This window comes from Hemitrygon akajei, chromosome 22 (assembly GCF_048418815.1).
Source record: "Hemitrygon akajei chromosome 22, sHemAka1.3, whole genome shotgun sequence".
Taxonomy (NCBI): domain Eukaryota; kingdom Metazoa; phylum Chordata; class Chondrichthyes; order Myliobatiformes; family Dasyatidae; genus Hemitrygon; species Hemitrygon akajei.
In genome coordinates, this window is record NC_133145.1 from 28,534,515 (window position 1) to 28,550,330 (window position 15,816).

The following is a 15,816-nucleotide window of genomic DNA, read 5'->3' on the forward strand; positions in this document are numbered from 1 at the left end:
GGTCTTTAGGACCCAGCGGAACCCTGGACTTTATTTAACATGTTCAGAGCGGTGGACATTAGGACCTGGCGTAGCTCTGAATCCGCGGTGTTTCTGTTCATGAAAATAATCACAATCGTGATTGAAAATAAGGTGGAAGTAATGAAGCAATCGGAAAGAGGTGAAACACCATCGGTCATTGGAAAAGCGTTAGGCAACAGTCGGTCAACGATCTGAACAATTTTAATGGAGCATTTGAAAGGCCCTGCCCTGATGAAAGCTACAATTATTACTAAGCAACACAGTGGTTTAATTATTGAAAATGTATGTTTCTTAAGTGTTTTATATGCACAGAAAGGTAAAATATGTACTATATACTAAGAAAAACGTTTGACTAATTGATGCCAAATAATACCAGATGTACCTGTTCCGATTTCAAATCCGATTTAAAGACGGACTCAGGAACAGAACTCATTCATAACCCGGGGACTGCCTGTACTTTTAAGTCATTTCTAGATTACTTATAATACCTAATACAATGTAAATGCTATGTAAATAGTTGTTATACTGTATAGTTTAGGGAATAATGACAAGAAAAAACAGTCTGTACATGCTCAAACAACGAGTGTTGGAGAGAGAACTTCTGGGTTTTTCCAATCCGCCGTTGGTTGAATCCGCGCATGTGGAATCCGCGGATAAGGAGGGCCGACTGTAATACTGGATGTACTTGTTCCGACTTACGTACAAATCTGACTTAAAGACGGACTAAGAAACGGAACTCGTTCGTAACTCGGGGACTGCCTGTATTTGTGTCAACAACCAATACATCCGAAGGTGTGCACATTCCAGTGTGAATATAGCATGCCTACAATGTTTGGCGGAGCAACATAGAACACAAAAAGCAACTCAGTTCAATTATCGCAAGCAGTCGCTTGTTGGAGAGGTGGTATGAGGTTTAAAAATAGCTCAGGGCCTTTCTGGATGCTTCAATCAATAGGTATTTGGCAAAGGCTAATACAAAGAAGCAAGGTGTATGCGGAGTGGCCATTATGGCAGCACCCATTGTGAGAGGGCAGTATTGGAATAATTAGGTTTGGCTCATAATTCATAGGTAGTGTGGTGAGAATGGATCCAGAATCAGTGGTATATATGAAATTGTGGAACGCTGGGAAACCTCCAATCTCTGCAATAACTACATCTCCACAAGTTGCATTCAACTGCAGATCCTTACAAGCTGTGTTAGGGAAATGGAACTGCAGCTAGATGACCTTCAGCTCTTACTGGAGAATGAGGAGGTGATAGATAGAAGCTAAGAAGGTAGTTATGGAGTAATGGAGCCAACCACGGGTTCATGTTCTGCCATTAGGATTGGCATAGCATTCACCCTTAGTGATGCCCTTACCTGCACTCCACTTCGAATTTTCCAGGAGATCACAGAAATACCAGATTGCTCAGTCAGCGTAAAAATACATTTTTTAGAGGGGGAATTACAGGCTGTAATCGATCTCAGGTAAGAAAAAGAAGTATATCTAGAAGAAGGAGAAGATCCATAAGTTTTGTAAGCTGTCTGCAAGGTGCCGCCGTTGGTCACTGGCGCTATCTTGCTGGAAGTACAGGTTTCTCTAAAGGTTAACTTGTAGGTTGACTCAGTGGTAAGGAAGAAAAATGCAGTGTTAGCATTCATTTCAAGAGGCCTCGAATATAAAAGCAAGGATGTAATTCTGATACTGCATTACTCACACTGGGGCTTTATAAGGCATTGGTCAGATCGCACTTGATTGTGAGCAGTTTGGGCCCCTTATATAAGAAAGGATGTGCTGGTATTGGAGAGGGTCCAGAAGGGGGTCATGGGAATGTTCCTGGGAATGAAAGGGTCAATGTATGAGAGCATGTCATGGCTCTGGGCCTTTACTCACTGGATTTAGAAGAATGAGGAGAAATCTCATTGAAAACTATTGAATATTGAAAGGCCTAAATATAGTGGATGTAGAGAGGTTATGTTTCCAATAGTGGAGGAGTTTAGGATCAAGAACAACAACAAAATAAAACCTGTTCATCTCTCCCACCTATTTGCATACTCTGTATTTTAACCCCAGTACAGTCCTCCAGTGGACTCAGACCTGGGCCTGCAGACATTGAACTTAGACCTCCCCAGTGGACTCTCAGAGACTTGCGTTCTTGGCTCCAGCCAATGTGTCTTCAGTTCAAGACTGCCAATCTGATCCTCAGGCCTCATTCCTCAGAATTGATCCCAGGGCACACTGATCACTGAACACTAAGGCCTTGAACTCTGGACTTGCTGATGAAGGGACCCTGAACACTAAGGTCTCAAAATGCAGTCTCATCGTTTCATCAACTTAGTGGATCATCAGAACTCATTGGTCCAATACGCATGGAACGCTGACTCTGCAACCCACTGACAACTCACTAACCTGGTGTTGGGGAGGCCTCAGCTACTTTCTGTCCTCTCATTATCCGACAACCGACCATGGATGTCCCACGCCCGCATCATTGATCTTCAGGCTTGGAGTGGAAACTTAGACTCCTTCCTGACCTCTAATTTCCCCACAAACCTATCCCTAAACCTCAACCTCACCCCTAACTCCCCTCTCTGTTTTCAAAACTGTCCTTACAAACCTAAAAACTATTTAAAGAAACAATTAAATATAAGCTGAAATTCAACAGAAGTTGCAGCTCGGTGCAGTCTTCATTTCATATCATCGACAATTGGCACACAGTTTCCTTAGCTTGACGCCTTACATGTTTCAGTGTTGTCTGAATTTTTTCTTGATGTAAAACAAATGCCAACTCAGTATCTAAATTACCTTACACTCGTATCCCAAAATCTTGTTGCAATATTGAATGACTTGCTTTTCTTGAGATGAAATGTCTAATCTTGCCGAACAGCTTGGTTAAAATTTATATTTACTGGTTTATGTAATCATAAATAGTCTCCAACTCAGTGAAGTATTTAAATAGCAAAAAGTTTTGATCTAGGTCAATTGTCTTGATACTGCCTATTGCTTACTACCTATGATTAAAACCCATTTTTGGATTTAATAAGCACAAGGGTTTTAATTTTACTTTTTTTTCCAGTAATGGAGGAAACTCATTTAAATAAGGATTTGTATGCATGACATAAAATGTGTAATGTGTGCAGGTATGGTTAGTTTCATCTTCCCTGGGGTGTTGTGTTATTTGTGGTTAGAAGAAAATGGGGTGTGTATTCAAGTAAGAATTTAAATAACAAGCCAGAGATAATTGGCTGGAAGGCAAGTTTGTATATCTACTGAGTAAGGAAATATGCAATATTGCTTTGAGCTATATATCTTTCCAGATTGTGAATACCAAGATTTTCCTTGGAAGATTTTACAACTGACATTTAGAAAGATGCTGTTTTAGGCATCCTGTTGTGAGTTCAACTGCGGAACTGGAGATTAGATTTTCATCTTATCTCAACTTCCATGTTTAAGTCATAGGCATGGAAGTCATTTGCTAAATGGCAAATTAAGGAAGGTAACATCCACCCATTGAGTCTGATTCCAATATTGATGCTCAGTTATTAAAGCTATCTACAATTCTAATCCTAATACAAGTTAAAATTAAGTAGAGATTATAACCCAAAGGATCTTTCCTTGAAGCCTGAAAAGGGCTCAGGCACTCAAGTACATCCAGAGTCACTTAGGAACCAAACCAGAATTCAAGTAATTGAGCATTTGAGATTATCATTGATTTCCAGAGTAGGTGAATGCAATTACATTCCTTGAAACTGCTTTTCCAGTTTTGTTGTTGTAGAACCCAGAGTATAGTTTTTTTTAATAAATGGGGGCAGGAATAGGCCAATAAGCTAGTTCACCATTTAGTACAATGCTGACCAATACAATCTTGGCTTCATCATCACTTTCGCTCTTTCTTTAACTTCTTATGATATGGCTTTAACTTATGATTCTGATTTACAGCTCTCTGGAGTAAAAGTTTAAAATAATCATGATTCTCGTGAGAGAAGAAATTTATGCTTGTCCCCATATCAAACAATATCTTATTCTGTAACTAATGGCCTGTGTTCCAACTATCACTCTGTGCGTCTGTGAATCTTATATGAAGGTCAATAAGATCATCTCTAACTTTTTCCTACTTCAGTGGAAGTATGAAAATGTCATGTAAGTGCCTTTACAAAGAAAGCATAGTACTGCTTCTACTTTTTTAGAAGTTTGCAAAAAATCGACGTCATCTAAAACTTCGATGAACTTCTGTTGATGCACGGTGGAGAGTATAGAGACTGGTTGCATCACAACCTCATATGGGAACACCAATGACCTTGAATGGAAAAGCTTACAAAAAGTAGTTGATACTTAACAGTGCATCACTGAGCATATCTACAATGAGTGCTGTTGAAGGAAACAGCATCTGTCATTAAGGCCTCCTACCGTCCAGGCTGTACTGTCTTCTCGCTGCTGCCATCAGGAAGGAGGTACAGGAGCCTTTGGTCATACACTACCAGGTGCAGGAATAATTATTACCATGAGGGATAACTTTACTCACCCCAACATGGAACTGATTCCACAACCTGTACACTCACTTTCAAGGACTCTACAACTCAGGTTCTCAATATTTATCATTTATTTATTTTGTGTTTTTCTTTTTTATATATTTGCACAATTTGTTGTCTTGCACATTGTTTGTTTATCTGTCTTTGTTCTGGTACTGTTTTTCATTGATTCTTTCGCGTCCCTTTGTATTTACTGTGAATGCCTGGAATGAACAGGTGCCACAATAGTGTAGTGGTTGCTGTTACAGCTGGGGCATTCTGGAGTTCAGAGTTCAATTCTAGTGCCATTCTGTAAGGAGTCTCTGTACATCCTCCCTGCGGAATGTGTGGGTTTTCCCCAGATGATCTGGTTTCCACTCACAGTCCAAAGATGTACTGGGTAGGTTAATTTATCATTGTAAATTGTCACATGATTAGGTTATGGTTTGTCAGGTGTTTCTTGGGGCAGTGTGGCTTGAAGGGCCACAATGGCCTATTCAGCGTTGCATCACTAAAATAAAACATAAAAATGTATCTCAAGGTAATATATGGTGACATGTATGTACTTTGATAATAACATTTATTTTGTACTTTGTATTAGCCCAATCTTCTCATAGCCCAATCCTTTCACCCCCATGCATCAACTCATTAAAACTGCAAATATATCCATTCTTAATGGATATTGTGCAAACATTGCACAGTATTCCTTATGCTCTTTCATTGGCATCCTGTAAAGTTACATCAAAGCTTCACATGAAAGGAAGAGCAAACAGGAGGAAATCTGCAGATGCTGGAAATTCAAACGACACACACAAAATGCTAGTGGAACACAGCATAGATGCTGCCTGGCCTGTTGTGTTCCACCAGCATTTTGTGTGTGTCGTTACATGAAAGGAAGGTTCAAGTTGTCATTGAGGAACTTAATGTACTAGGAGCATAGAGGCAGTGGCATCCGTTAGTCTCGTGCGACCGTGGATCTGTGCCTGGAAAGTCTACTGGAGTCTCCTCTCCAGGGCGCAGGCCTGAGCAAGGTTGTATGGAGGACCGGCAGTTGCCCATGCTTCCCCTCTCCACGACACCGATGTTGTCCAAGGGAAGAGCAAAGGCCGATACAGCTTGGCACCGGTGTCGTCGCAGGAGTTGCTAGAACAAGGTTGAAGGCAACGTCGGACTGCCTTAGGGACTCCAGCTCCGGATTTGTCCTCGGGGTTTACTCCCAAAGCCTTTCCCATGAGTGGATATGGCTGCAAGGCAGTGGAGGTTTGAAATCAGAGTTTTCCCTCTCTTAGATGGATTGCCTTCCCAGGTTGATGAGCTCCATCTACCCAAAGACCATAGAGGAATCACCAAATAAGTGACAGAAGGTCCCTCAATCTACCTGTGTGACTGTTCTAACAGGGACCTGTGGCAGCAACTTACTTCCACATTTGTCTTGAAGAGCCAGAGTGGAAGCAGGTAATTTTTAAACCTGAGGAACTGCTTAAGAGGACATATTTGTAGAAGCTCTTTCTTCAATATTTCTTGCAGCTCTCTAAAATACACTCGTGAATTCCCCTACAAGTCCCTCATGTTTGACAACATTTTAAGGTTATTTTGATCTAGTGTTTTTTCTAAACTCCTTTGGGTCACCTTTCTTGTGCAATTTTCATCTTCAGTGGAACATACAATACATTTGTTAAGAATGGTGAATTATTTCTTTAATTATTGCTTTTTTTTAAATCTGGGGGCAAGCCTTTTAATCATTCATTGTGCCTTATCCATTTTACTTATGATAGCCTTAATTCTGCTGAAGACTGATCCACTGATCATCTTTTCTCTTGTTTTGAACAGTGATATATCACACTGTTCTCGCCTTTCCCTAGATTACAGTTACAAGTGAAGGCATATTTGCAGATATTTCAGTTGCTTTGTGAAAGTGACAGCTTGTGCATTGACTTGCTATTGAAACACTTTAAATTAAGTTATAATTGCATCGTAGATTAAAAACTAAATTACAGAACATTATCTCATTGTTTCAAGTCTCTGTCATCTTGAACCAGTGTGATGAGCATTAAATACTACTTGCTAACCTCTCGAGAAAGAGTTAGTGTTTGGGTTTGAATTATTGTTAGTCATTAAAATATACAATTTTATATTTTAAGTTTGGATTAGATTTCTCACAGACCCTTTATTTTTTCGGTTTAGATCCCTTCAAATCCTTCATCCCTTTTTAACTTAGAAACTTGATTGGAGATTAGTATTACGTAATAATTTATCTTCTTTCTCAGCTTTGATTCAGTTTATTTTATAGTTTCAGCTAATCATGGTGATTGAAGTTAGTAAACCTGCTCATTAAAGCTCCAGAAGTCCATTATTCTTCACCACAGCATTATTACCTTGAATTTTCATCAATTTACCACACAAAAAAGTAACTAAATGCAATATTTTCGAGTATCACTTATAATTATGCCCACTTTTGTACTGCTGCAATAAGTTTTCATTATTTTGCCAGTTACCTCCCTAGCTAGCAACTTGCAAAACTAGTTGTATGGAAGGTGTTTCCTTGTCAGTTGAACTTTTAACACTTGGGTGTGGAATGTTGAAATTCTTACTCATTTTCCAGGCAAAAAAATAATTTCCGATGTATACCCAGACAAACACTTGTTTATTTCATACTTTTTCCTCATGTACATTTTCAATCATTAGGCATTCAAATATAAGAAATGCAAAGCTACACTTAGTACTTCAAGATGCAAAAATTATTCAACTATTGTTTTTAATTTCACCTGTGGCTAAACAGGTATTGCAAGTATGGTGATAAGTTAAGACATGTTGCTGTATTACTAAACTACCAAGCTTTTTTTCTCCGAAACTGCAAATCTCAATTAAAATCTTTGACGTAGCAGCAAGCATAAAAAGGTATCTTTTAGTATAAAAGTGATCATTTTGGGGTTTCAGGGATATAATTTTTTTCTTTATGTAAGCAATAACTAGGTAAATATATTTCAAGAACAATGAGCTAACATTTCAAGAGAGAGGAGAGTTGAAGGTAGATTAGAAAGAAAAAGGGGCAGTACCTCAGGGTGAGGTTTGGTGAGGCCAGTCATATACCCTAGTAACACATGACAAAGGGGAGCTGGGTGAAAACGAAGAAAGGCTTGCATTTATGCAGTGCCTTTCACAACTTATCTTGATCCAAAATCATTTTAAAAATAAATGAAAAGCCTTTTAAGTGGCTTCCTGTGAGAAGCAGCAACTATACTTCGCTGGAATATCAACTTGTGTTTGGTGCTCATCTGTACAGAGTGTGACTTTCAGGAGATATTAAATGAAAATGGGGGATGGGATGGATTTGCAGGTCTAATGGTAGAAGTAACATTGAATATGATGTGAGGATTAGGAGGGAATCTATGTCTAGGTTCAGTGTGGTACTGGCACATGCCAGTTGGCAGGCTCAGCTTGTTAGCTAAAGGGAAGAGGAATTATACCACGGCTATTTGTTACACTATAGTCATAGAAGTCCATGAGCTCCTGCATGGGTGGGTGGGAAGTACAAGAAAGATAATAAAGGAACTAATTCATGCCACAGAAGAGGTGGTTAAAGACCATGTCCTTTTAGCAAAGTGGAGTAATGTTCATTTGCACCTTATGTTCCATTCTAATCTTTTGTGATAATTAAAGTAGATGAGTGCCCAGACATGCTCAAGAGGTAATGCACTTGAGAATTGTCACAGATCTAATATAACAAGACATAATTCTAAATATCTAGCATTGAGGAAAGGACGTCAAAATCATTGAGTTGGTTTTCTACTGATTTCTGCAGTAAATGAGAATAAATATCAATAAGAGGTCTGTTGTATAGTCCTTTATGATGGATTTATTTGGATTTAATTGATTTAAACTAAGTGAAAAATAAGTCACCAAATCAGTATGCTGAATTTTCAATACACAAAGAAAATCACCTGGTTTTCAATACACAAAATAATGACAATTTATAAATATAGTCTATTCAGTTTGAAAGACATCTAACTGATTTTTAAAAATATTTCACTTTTAGTTCTTTGGTAATAACAACGGTGTTTGATCGGAATGTCAATTGTCGAAGAGCTGCCTCAGTAAGTATTCAGCTTTATTCTTTTCACTGTAGTTGAGAAGAGTGATGCTGCTGCTGTTTATGAAGAATGATTGAGATCTCTATCATGTTTTTTATATTGAAAATGATATAAACAAGTGTTGTACTCATGAAGAAAGTTGTAGCTTGCCTAAGCCCATTGAAGGAAAAGCTCTGATGTTAATAGAATAAGACCTTTAATTATCTTCCTGCTTTCTAGAGACTGAAGAGGAAATTGGGTGGGGAGAGGAATGCAGGAGTGGAGTTCTGAAAGAGATCACTAAAGTATGGGGAAATTGATGAGTGTTTGAAGATTGTCAAAGAGATGGGGAAGTGGTTTACAATCAGGTGAGATGCTTCAGCTGAAGGCATCAGAATGAAAATAATAGGAAAAATCAATAATAAGTGAGAGACTGGAGGAAGACGGGTGCCTCAGTGGACCTCATCCCTTCATTTGACATATCATTTAATGATCTCGAGGTCTTCTTTTAATGGAAGACATGGCCATTTGATGATCCTGTGTTTGCCCAGTGATCATTGAACCCTAGGTTATGCTCCAATTTGTAAATTAGTTGTCGAAGCCCAAGCATAATGTGCAATGTCACTGAAAATATTGTAGCAGTAGGTAGTGAATATTTTAACTTTACTGACATGGCTAAGCTACCGTTTAAAACTGTGTATGTTTTCTCCTTAGAGAGAATATGCATTACGTCAGATCACAGGGTGGGTGCTATTTTGCTCTGATGCACTGGGAGGTGCACTTAAATACTTTCTTATGCTACTCAACTTTCTAGTTCTTGAATGTACAGGCTGATTTTTGTTCAATACTACTTCCAATGCAGAGATTCTGAATCAAATTTGCCTTTAATGAAAATGATTTACTTTTTTGACATTCTGAATTTCCCTAATATAAATATCAGTTAGGAATGTAGTCTCAGATCAGAAGCATGGAATTAATCTTGTTTTTCAAGTTAAGTAAAAGTTTGACAGAATGTTTTTTTCTGTACATTGTGTATTTCTGATATAATACCTTGGGTCACATTTATCCAGTTAATCCACCATGACTGGTGCAGTTTCAACTCCACCTTGTTGAAACTCTTTTCTAATCCATGTTTATTTCATCTGAGTGCCAAGGTTGGTTGCTATAGTAATTCTTGGAAGGCATGGATCAGCCAGATATTGCACCTGCCAAGTTACAAATTATTACTTTAGAGTCCATACAAGTATTTGTGTATTAATGTCTATCTATACATGATAAATATATATTAAGGATTGGGCCCTTGAAATTTACGATAATTTTCTGGCTGTATTGAATCTCTCAGTTTTACTGCTCCCACCCCATGTGGATTCTTATTTACTACAAGATTTTGAATCCAAATACCTGAAAATATGAAAGTAGGGAGCAGTTTCTGCACAATTTATCTCCCAGAAATGAAGACTGAGTCCTCTTCACTTCCCATTTCATTCTATACCTTCTCCATAATAAGACGATATGTACAAACGTAAAATATATCACTGAGTTACACTGGCTATAATTAGTAGTACCAAAGAACTGACTACATTCACGAACATGTAGATCTACAATAGATTTGGGACCTTCTGAGTCTCATGAGTTGCCACGTAGTGCAAAGATGGGATTCTGTCTTCATGTGTAGACCTGGCAGTGTTTATTTCAGTGTAAGTTGCGACCATTGGAATAGGAATGCTAAATGATTTTTTTTGATGTAGCTTTATTAGTTTGTTTTATCAACAGAATTGTTGGTGGTTGGTTCCAAAGTGAATCACTGGCATTTAGTTGATCATGCAATTAAAAACCAATAGAACATAGAGTAATGCAATGGGCTCTTCAGCACATGGGGCCTGTAACATTATTGTATGTTCATTTGGGACTTAATGATGTCTGTGTCAATCATGATCCCAATCCATAATAAGGCCATCTATCTGCACATAGTCTATATCCCCCCTCCCCATTTCCTGACTGCCTCAAAGACCTTATTCACCTCACTGAACTCCTTCATGGGTTGGCCTGTCAGCTCAATATCTTGCCCAAATACTGGGGCCAGTGAATCAAGGGATTGAGGTATTTACGTCATTACAGGCATGTTTCCATGGATGTGTATAGAAAATTTATTGTAATCTCATTACTGGACATGGCACTATAAGTTGTTTTTCTCCATCAAACCAAGAACTACAGGTAAGGAAAGTCTAGGCTACAGTGTCTAACTGTGAAGTTTATTGTAAATTTATGTAGTGGCAGAATCCTGTCATTGGATATCTTCATAGCTACAAGTTGTCTTGTTCATTAAGCAGATTGTTTAACTTTATGGACCTTAAATTGTTAATAGAAATGTATATAATTCTGCCTGCTAACTCTGAAGTTGAAACTTTTGAAGCATGTAAGTTTTAATGATTTAATGATTAAAGTTTTAATATGCAGGCTTTAAAACATTGTTATATCCATCTTTCTCTGACTCTTTTGACTTTAGGCTGCTTTCCAAGAGAATGTTGGAAGACAGGTACAGTTATTGTGCACATTGTTTCAAATATTGTTGGCATTTGATATATATTTCAATGTATATAAGATATTTATAATGAACTTAGATCTGATTACACGTAATGGTTAATCAAATTACACCCCAGACAATTTTGAAGTTTAAACAGAAAGCAGAAGAGAGAGACATAAACTCTTCATGTCTTTTTCCTTTGGACCTGATAAGCTTAGCCAGAAGTCTAGATGTGTGGAAGTGCAAGGTTAGAATATGCAAATCCCTTATTCCTAGACCTTCATTTGGAGATATAATTCATGCAAAAAAAGCCACACTCATGTATGTTTTTAATTCGGCCAGTTAGTAGATTTTCTCTTTCACAGTGGTGTATAAAATTGAGAATCAGTTTAATTTTCATTTAACTCCTAGAAATATTTTTGTATAGCATTTACTGTATCGTTATTCTAGTTTAAAAGTTTCACCACCTGATTCTTAAATGTATACTCAGATGATTTATGATGTGTGACATTACTTTCAGGATAATAGTATTCCTATTTTTGTGGGAAATAACAGCACAGATAGACGGTGACCTTAATTTTCCACAGTTCAACAATAACACAAGCTTACAACCTTTTTCTTAGTCTTGACTAATCAGCAGAGTTGGTTTTCTGCAGATAATGGAGAACTGGTGTTCAACCCTTGACCCCATTGTCATTATGTAAGAAATTACTAGCATTAATCCAAATAATTCAGTATTTATATCTTTAGTGCTGGCAAATGGCTGTATTGGATGCCTTAAATCCATCTAATTATGTGTTTGGATATCTCAAAACAATCAGTAAGAAGGAAAGCTTGCATTTGAATATGGATTTTAATACAATTCATAGAATTCTAAGTTGCATAGTTTGCCTTTATTTACTTCCAAGAGCCAACAGCTTAGTGTTTGTTTGCTGATACACTATACACTGTTTTCATTCAAATGGCTAATGCAAAACTAAACCCAAAATTTAAATTTTAAGTCAGTTTCATTTCTGTTACTAAGTTTTGAAGTCATCATTTTAACTTGTCCAATATTTCTTCTGAGAATAAGAATATTGTTTTCCCAGACTGTATGAAATGCTGGATTGGTGTTTTGCTTTGGGAGTAGAACTTTTCAAAAGTACTTAATTAACAAATATTGAGACAGAAACATGCAATACGTAGTATCTTAGCTGATCAACCCTAACCAGAAAGATGTTGACAATTATTTCATTTCACATAGAACAAAACCTGAAGAAGAAACACAAAAAAAATGCAATGGATGGTAGACGTCTGAAATGAAAGCAAAAACTACTGAAGTTACACAGCAGATCATTGAGAAATACAAATAATATCTCAAGTTGATGAACTTCCATTGAACTGTGAAATGTTAATGCTGAGTGTTATTTATAATGCTAAGAAAATATGGGTAGGGAGAAGGGAACAAAATGAGGATATATGATAACGTCAAAAACATGAGGAAATCCGCAGAAATCCAAGCAACACACACAAAATTCTGGAGGAACTTAGCAAGCCAGGCAGCATCTATGGAAAAGAGTAAATAGTTGATGTTTTGGCCTGAGACATTTCATCAGGATATTGAAGGCAGAATGGGCAAAAAGAGATGAGAGTGCAAGGCAAAGAAAACACGAAGTGCAAAATGTGTCTGGAGGAGTTGCAGCATTAAGTAATGAATGGCTTTTCACACCACTGTCATTTTGTCCCATTATCTCAGGATGACTTTAGAATCAAATAATTAATTACTCATTTTGGGTCGATTTTAGAGTTTGTTGTTTTTCCCCCAGAATGGCCAGTGCTGTTGCATTTCTAAAGAGTTGAAGGAAGTGTAAATGGTGTATGCAGTATTTGAATCAGTGGCCATCTCATTTCAGTTTTAGTATTCACATAGTATTCATAAATCATTTTTGTTTGCTATCCTTTCAACATCTATACAGAATAATTATCACTCATTAGATAAGATCTGAATTATCTGAAAATGCAGCATTTTGTATGGAGGAAGAAAATGCACAATATTTGAGAATATTAATTTCAGAATTTATGCTGCTTTTGCTGTTATCCTGTATAGTACAGTGTTTTCCATTGAGACTGTGCTACAAAAAGGGAGTGACCTTGATATTCTTATTTTTATTCTTCCATCTTTCAACTTTTTGCAGTAAAAGTAATGTTTAATCAATGCTATAAACCCCCTTAAAGTATTATGTAAAATGTTATTGCACCTGCTCTGAATTTTTGGTGTAAATTTTATTTTTCTCTTATATAGATGGGTAATGATTTTTATTTGTATTTTTACAGGGTACATTTCCACATGGAATTGAGATCCTCACTGCAGCTGATTATTTTGCAGTTGGAAATCGGACCAAATGTTTTTTGAATATTAGGTAATACTTAAAGGCTTATGTGCTTCCACAGAACCTTCTGTTAGTAAAACCATTTCCAGAATCTGATTCAAAGAGGCTTGCATGCTTCCATACTTATCCCACAATCACATTTATGTTTTGTTGTTCCCAGAGTCTTGGGGGCATTAATGATACAGCTGTCCAAGACACAGAGGTATCCATGTCTAGGTACTTTGTATTGGAGAACATACAAACTGCACACAGACATTCAAATCTGATTCCCAGATCAGAATTGAATTACAAAATAACTGTGTTACAAAAATAAGTTAATGAGAGAAATTTCATTTCACCATTAATTAGTTAACATTTGAAGTGCACTGTCTGATACGTTTAAAGAGTAACCTTCAGAGAGACAATGGGTACACCTTGAAGAAGAGTTATTAAGCTTCAAGTGATTGGGTAGTAGAATGTGACTAACTGTTCAAAACATCTGGCACCCAATTATCTGGGCAAGATGATCCTCTCTTATACAATTTTGTGATAGTATGTTTTCATTTGGTTCTGTGTACTACTTTAACATCATTGCTACCAACTGAGTTCCAGTAACTCACATAAATAACCGGTACTTTTGTTTAAGTTATTTAACGATGACCTGTCAGTTATTTTTTCTTAGTCTTGTCTAAATAATAACACCTTTGAGCAGAATGATTTTCCCATTTCTTGAGCTATAGTACAAGCTCTTGCTATATAGCATTTCAAAATATGGTAGGATGGGGTACAGTGTTTCATTATTTTCAAATGGTGAAAGAACACTGTATAAAACAGCTCACTTATTAAAGGTGTTAAACAACCACTAAATCAAAAAAAAATCAGTTAATCCTTAATTGACATAAAAATCAGTATCTTTGGTAACCACCCAAACGTACTTCTTGACAATGAACATTAAAATGAATGTTCATCTTTGCTTTACAAATGCCACATTGATGCTAAATGAGTTGTTAGTTCATTTGAAGGAAATGATTGCATATTTTGTCAGAGTACCTTCTAGTATCTTCATGTGTTTTCTCTTTCTCACCAGTAATCCTGACTATTGCGATACAATAACATTTAATTTGATTTGTACAGAGTAGTGAATTACATCCTTTTGATTTATCTCTGATTTACAGTTTATACATTGTTGGATTTCCTGAGTACACGCAACCTTTGATTGATCATCTTATCAACAAGAAATTTAACCACTGGGATAGGTAAGAGATTATAATGTGTTTTGTATACATTGAATGATTTATTTGTTGTAACAATTAAGAAAATGCTTAGTTTGGGCATGTAAAGAGGTTCATGTGCGCCTCTGTATTTGTAGGGTATGCTTATGCACTGCCCGATACAACTAAACTGCTTCACATACTTCCAATTTGGGCTCTCAGATTTTCTGAACATATGATGGGCATGTACTATGTATTGTTTTAATAAATTAAACATTTTTCTATGTGGAAATAATGAACAGTGATCATGTGATGAAGTGAGATCAGGTATGCACTAAGGTAACAATGATCAAAATTTGTTCCTCAGTTTGCTGAACTTAAATAGTAATTCTCAAAAAATACATTAAGGTGAAATTTTATAATTTCCCTAGGATCTGATTCAAATTAGCTCACTGGTTGGAAGAATGAGATGGCTTTTTAAGAGCAGCTTGTGCTTGAACCTACTCAGGGAAAGGCTCTCTTAGATTGGGTGTTATGTAACAAACCAGATCTTGGAGACTGTGATCATAATATGATTGAATTCATATGGCAGCTTGAGAGAGAGAAGCATAAGTCGCTTGTATCAGTATCACAACAGAATAAGGGGAATTACAGAGGCGTGTGAGAGGAGCTTATCTAGGTAGATTGGAGGGGGAATCTGCCAGGGATTGCGGCAGAGCAGACATGGCTGAAGTTTCTGGGAATAATTCATGAGGCACAGGATAGATGAGTCCCACGGAAGATAAAGTTCTTATTTGGTAGGGGTAGGTGACAGTGGCTGACAAGGGAATTAAGGACTGCATAAAAACCAAGGAAAGGGCACATAAGATAGCAAAAGTGAGTGGAAAATTGGATGATTGAGAAGCTTTTAAAATCCAACAAACTGCAATTAAAAAATTATAATAAGGGAAAAGGTGAAATTTGAGGGTAAACTTTTTTCAGTTATATAAAGAGTAAAAGGGAGGTGAGAGTTGATAGTGCACCACTGGAAAATTATGCTGGGGAGGTAGTAATGGGCTCAAAGAAATGGCAGATGTACTTACGGGGTACGTTGTTCAGTCTTCTCTGTGGAAGACACTAGCAGTGCGCCAGAGATCTATGAGCGTCAGGGAGCATG

At 37.1% G+C, this 15,816-nt stretch overlaps 1 protein-coding gene across 1 annotated transcript in view; it reads left to right on the top strand.

Annotated features, from left to right (window-relative positions):
- tbcd (tubulin folding cofactor D) overlaps window positions 1-15,816 on the top strand; it is a 250,865-nt gene that overhangs the window by 140,577 nt on the left and 94,472 nt on the right. The window contains exons 15-18 of the mRNA XM_073025892.1: window positions 8,544-8,601; window positions 11,084-11,113; window positions 13,415-13,500; window positions 14,625-14,705. Coding sequence (XP_072881993.1) covers window positions 8,544-8,601; window positions 11,084-11,113; window positions 13,415-13,500; window positions 14,625-14,705 — 255 coding nt within the window. The remainder of the gene's footprint in view (window positions 1-8,543; window positions 8,602-11,083; window positions 11,114-13,414; window positions 13,501-14,624; window positions 14,706-15,816) is intronic.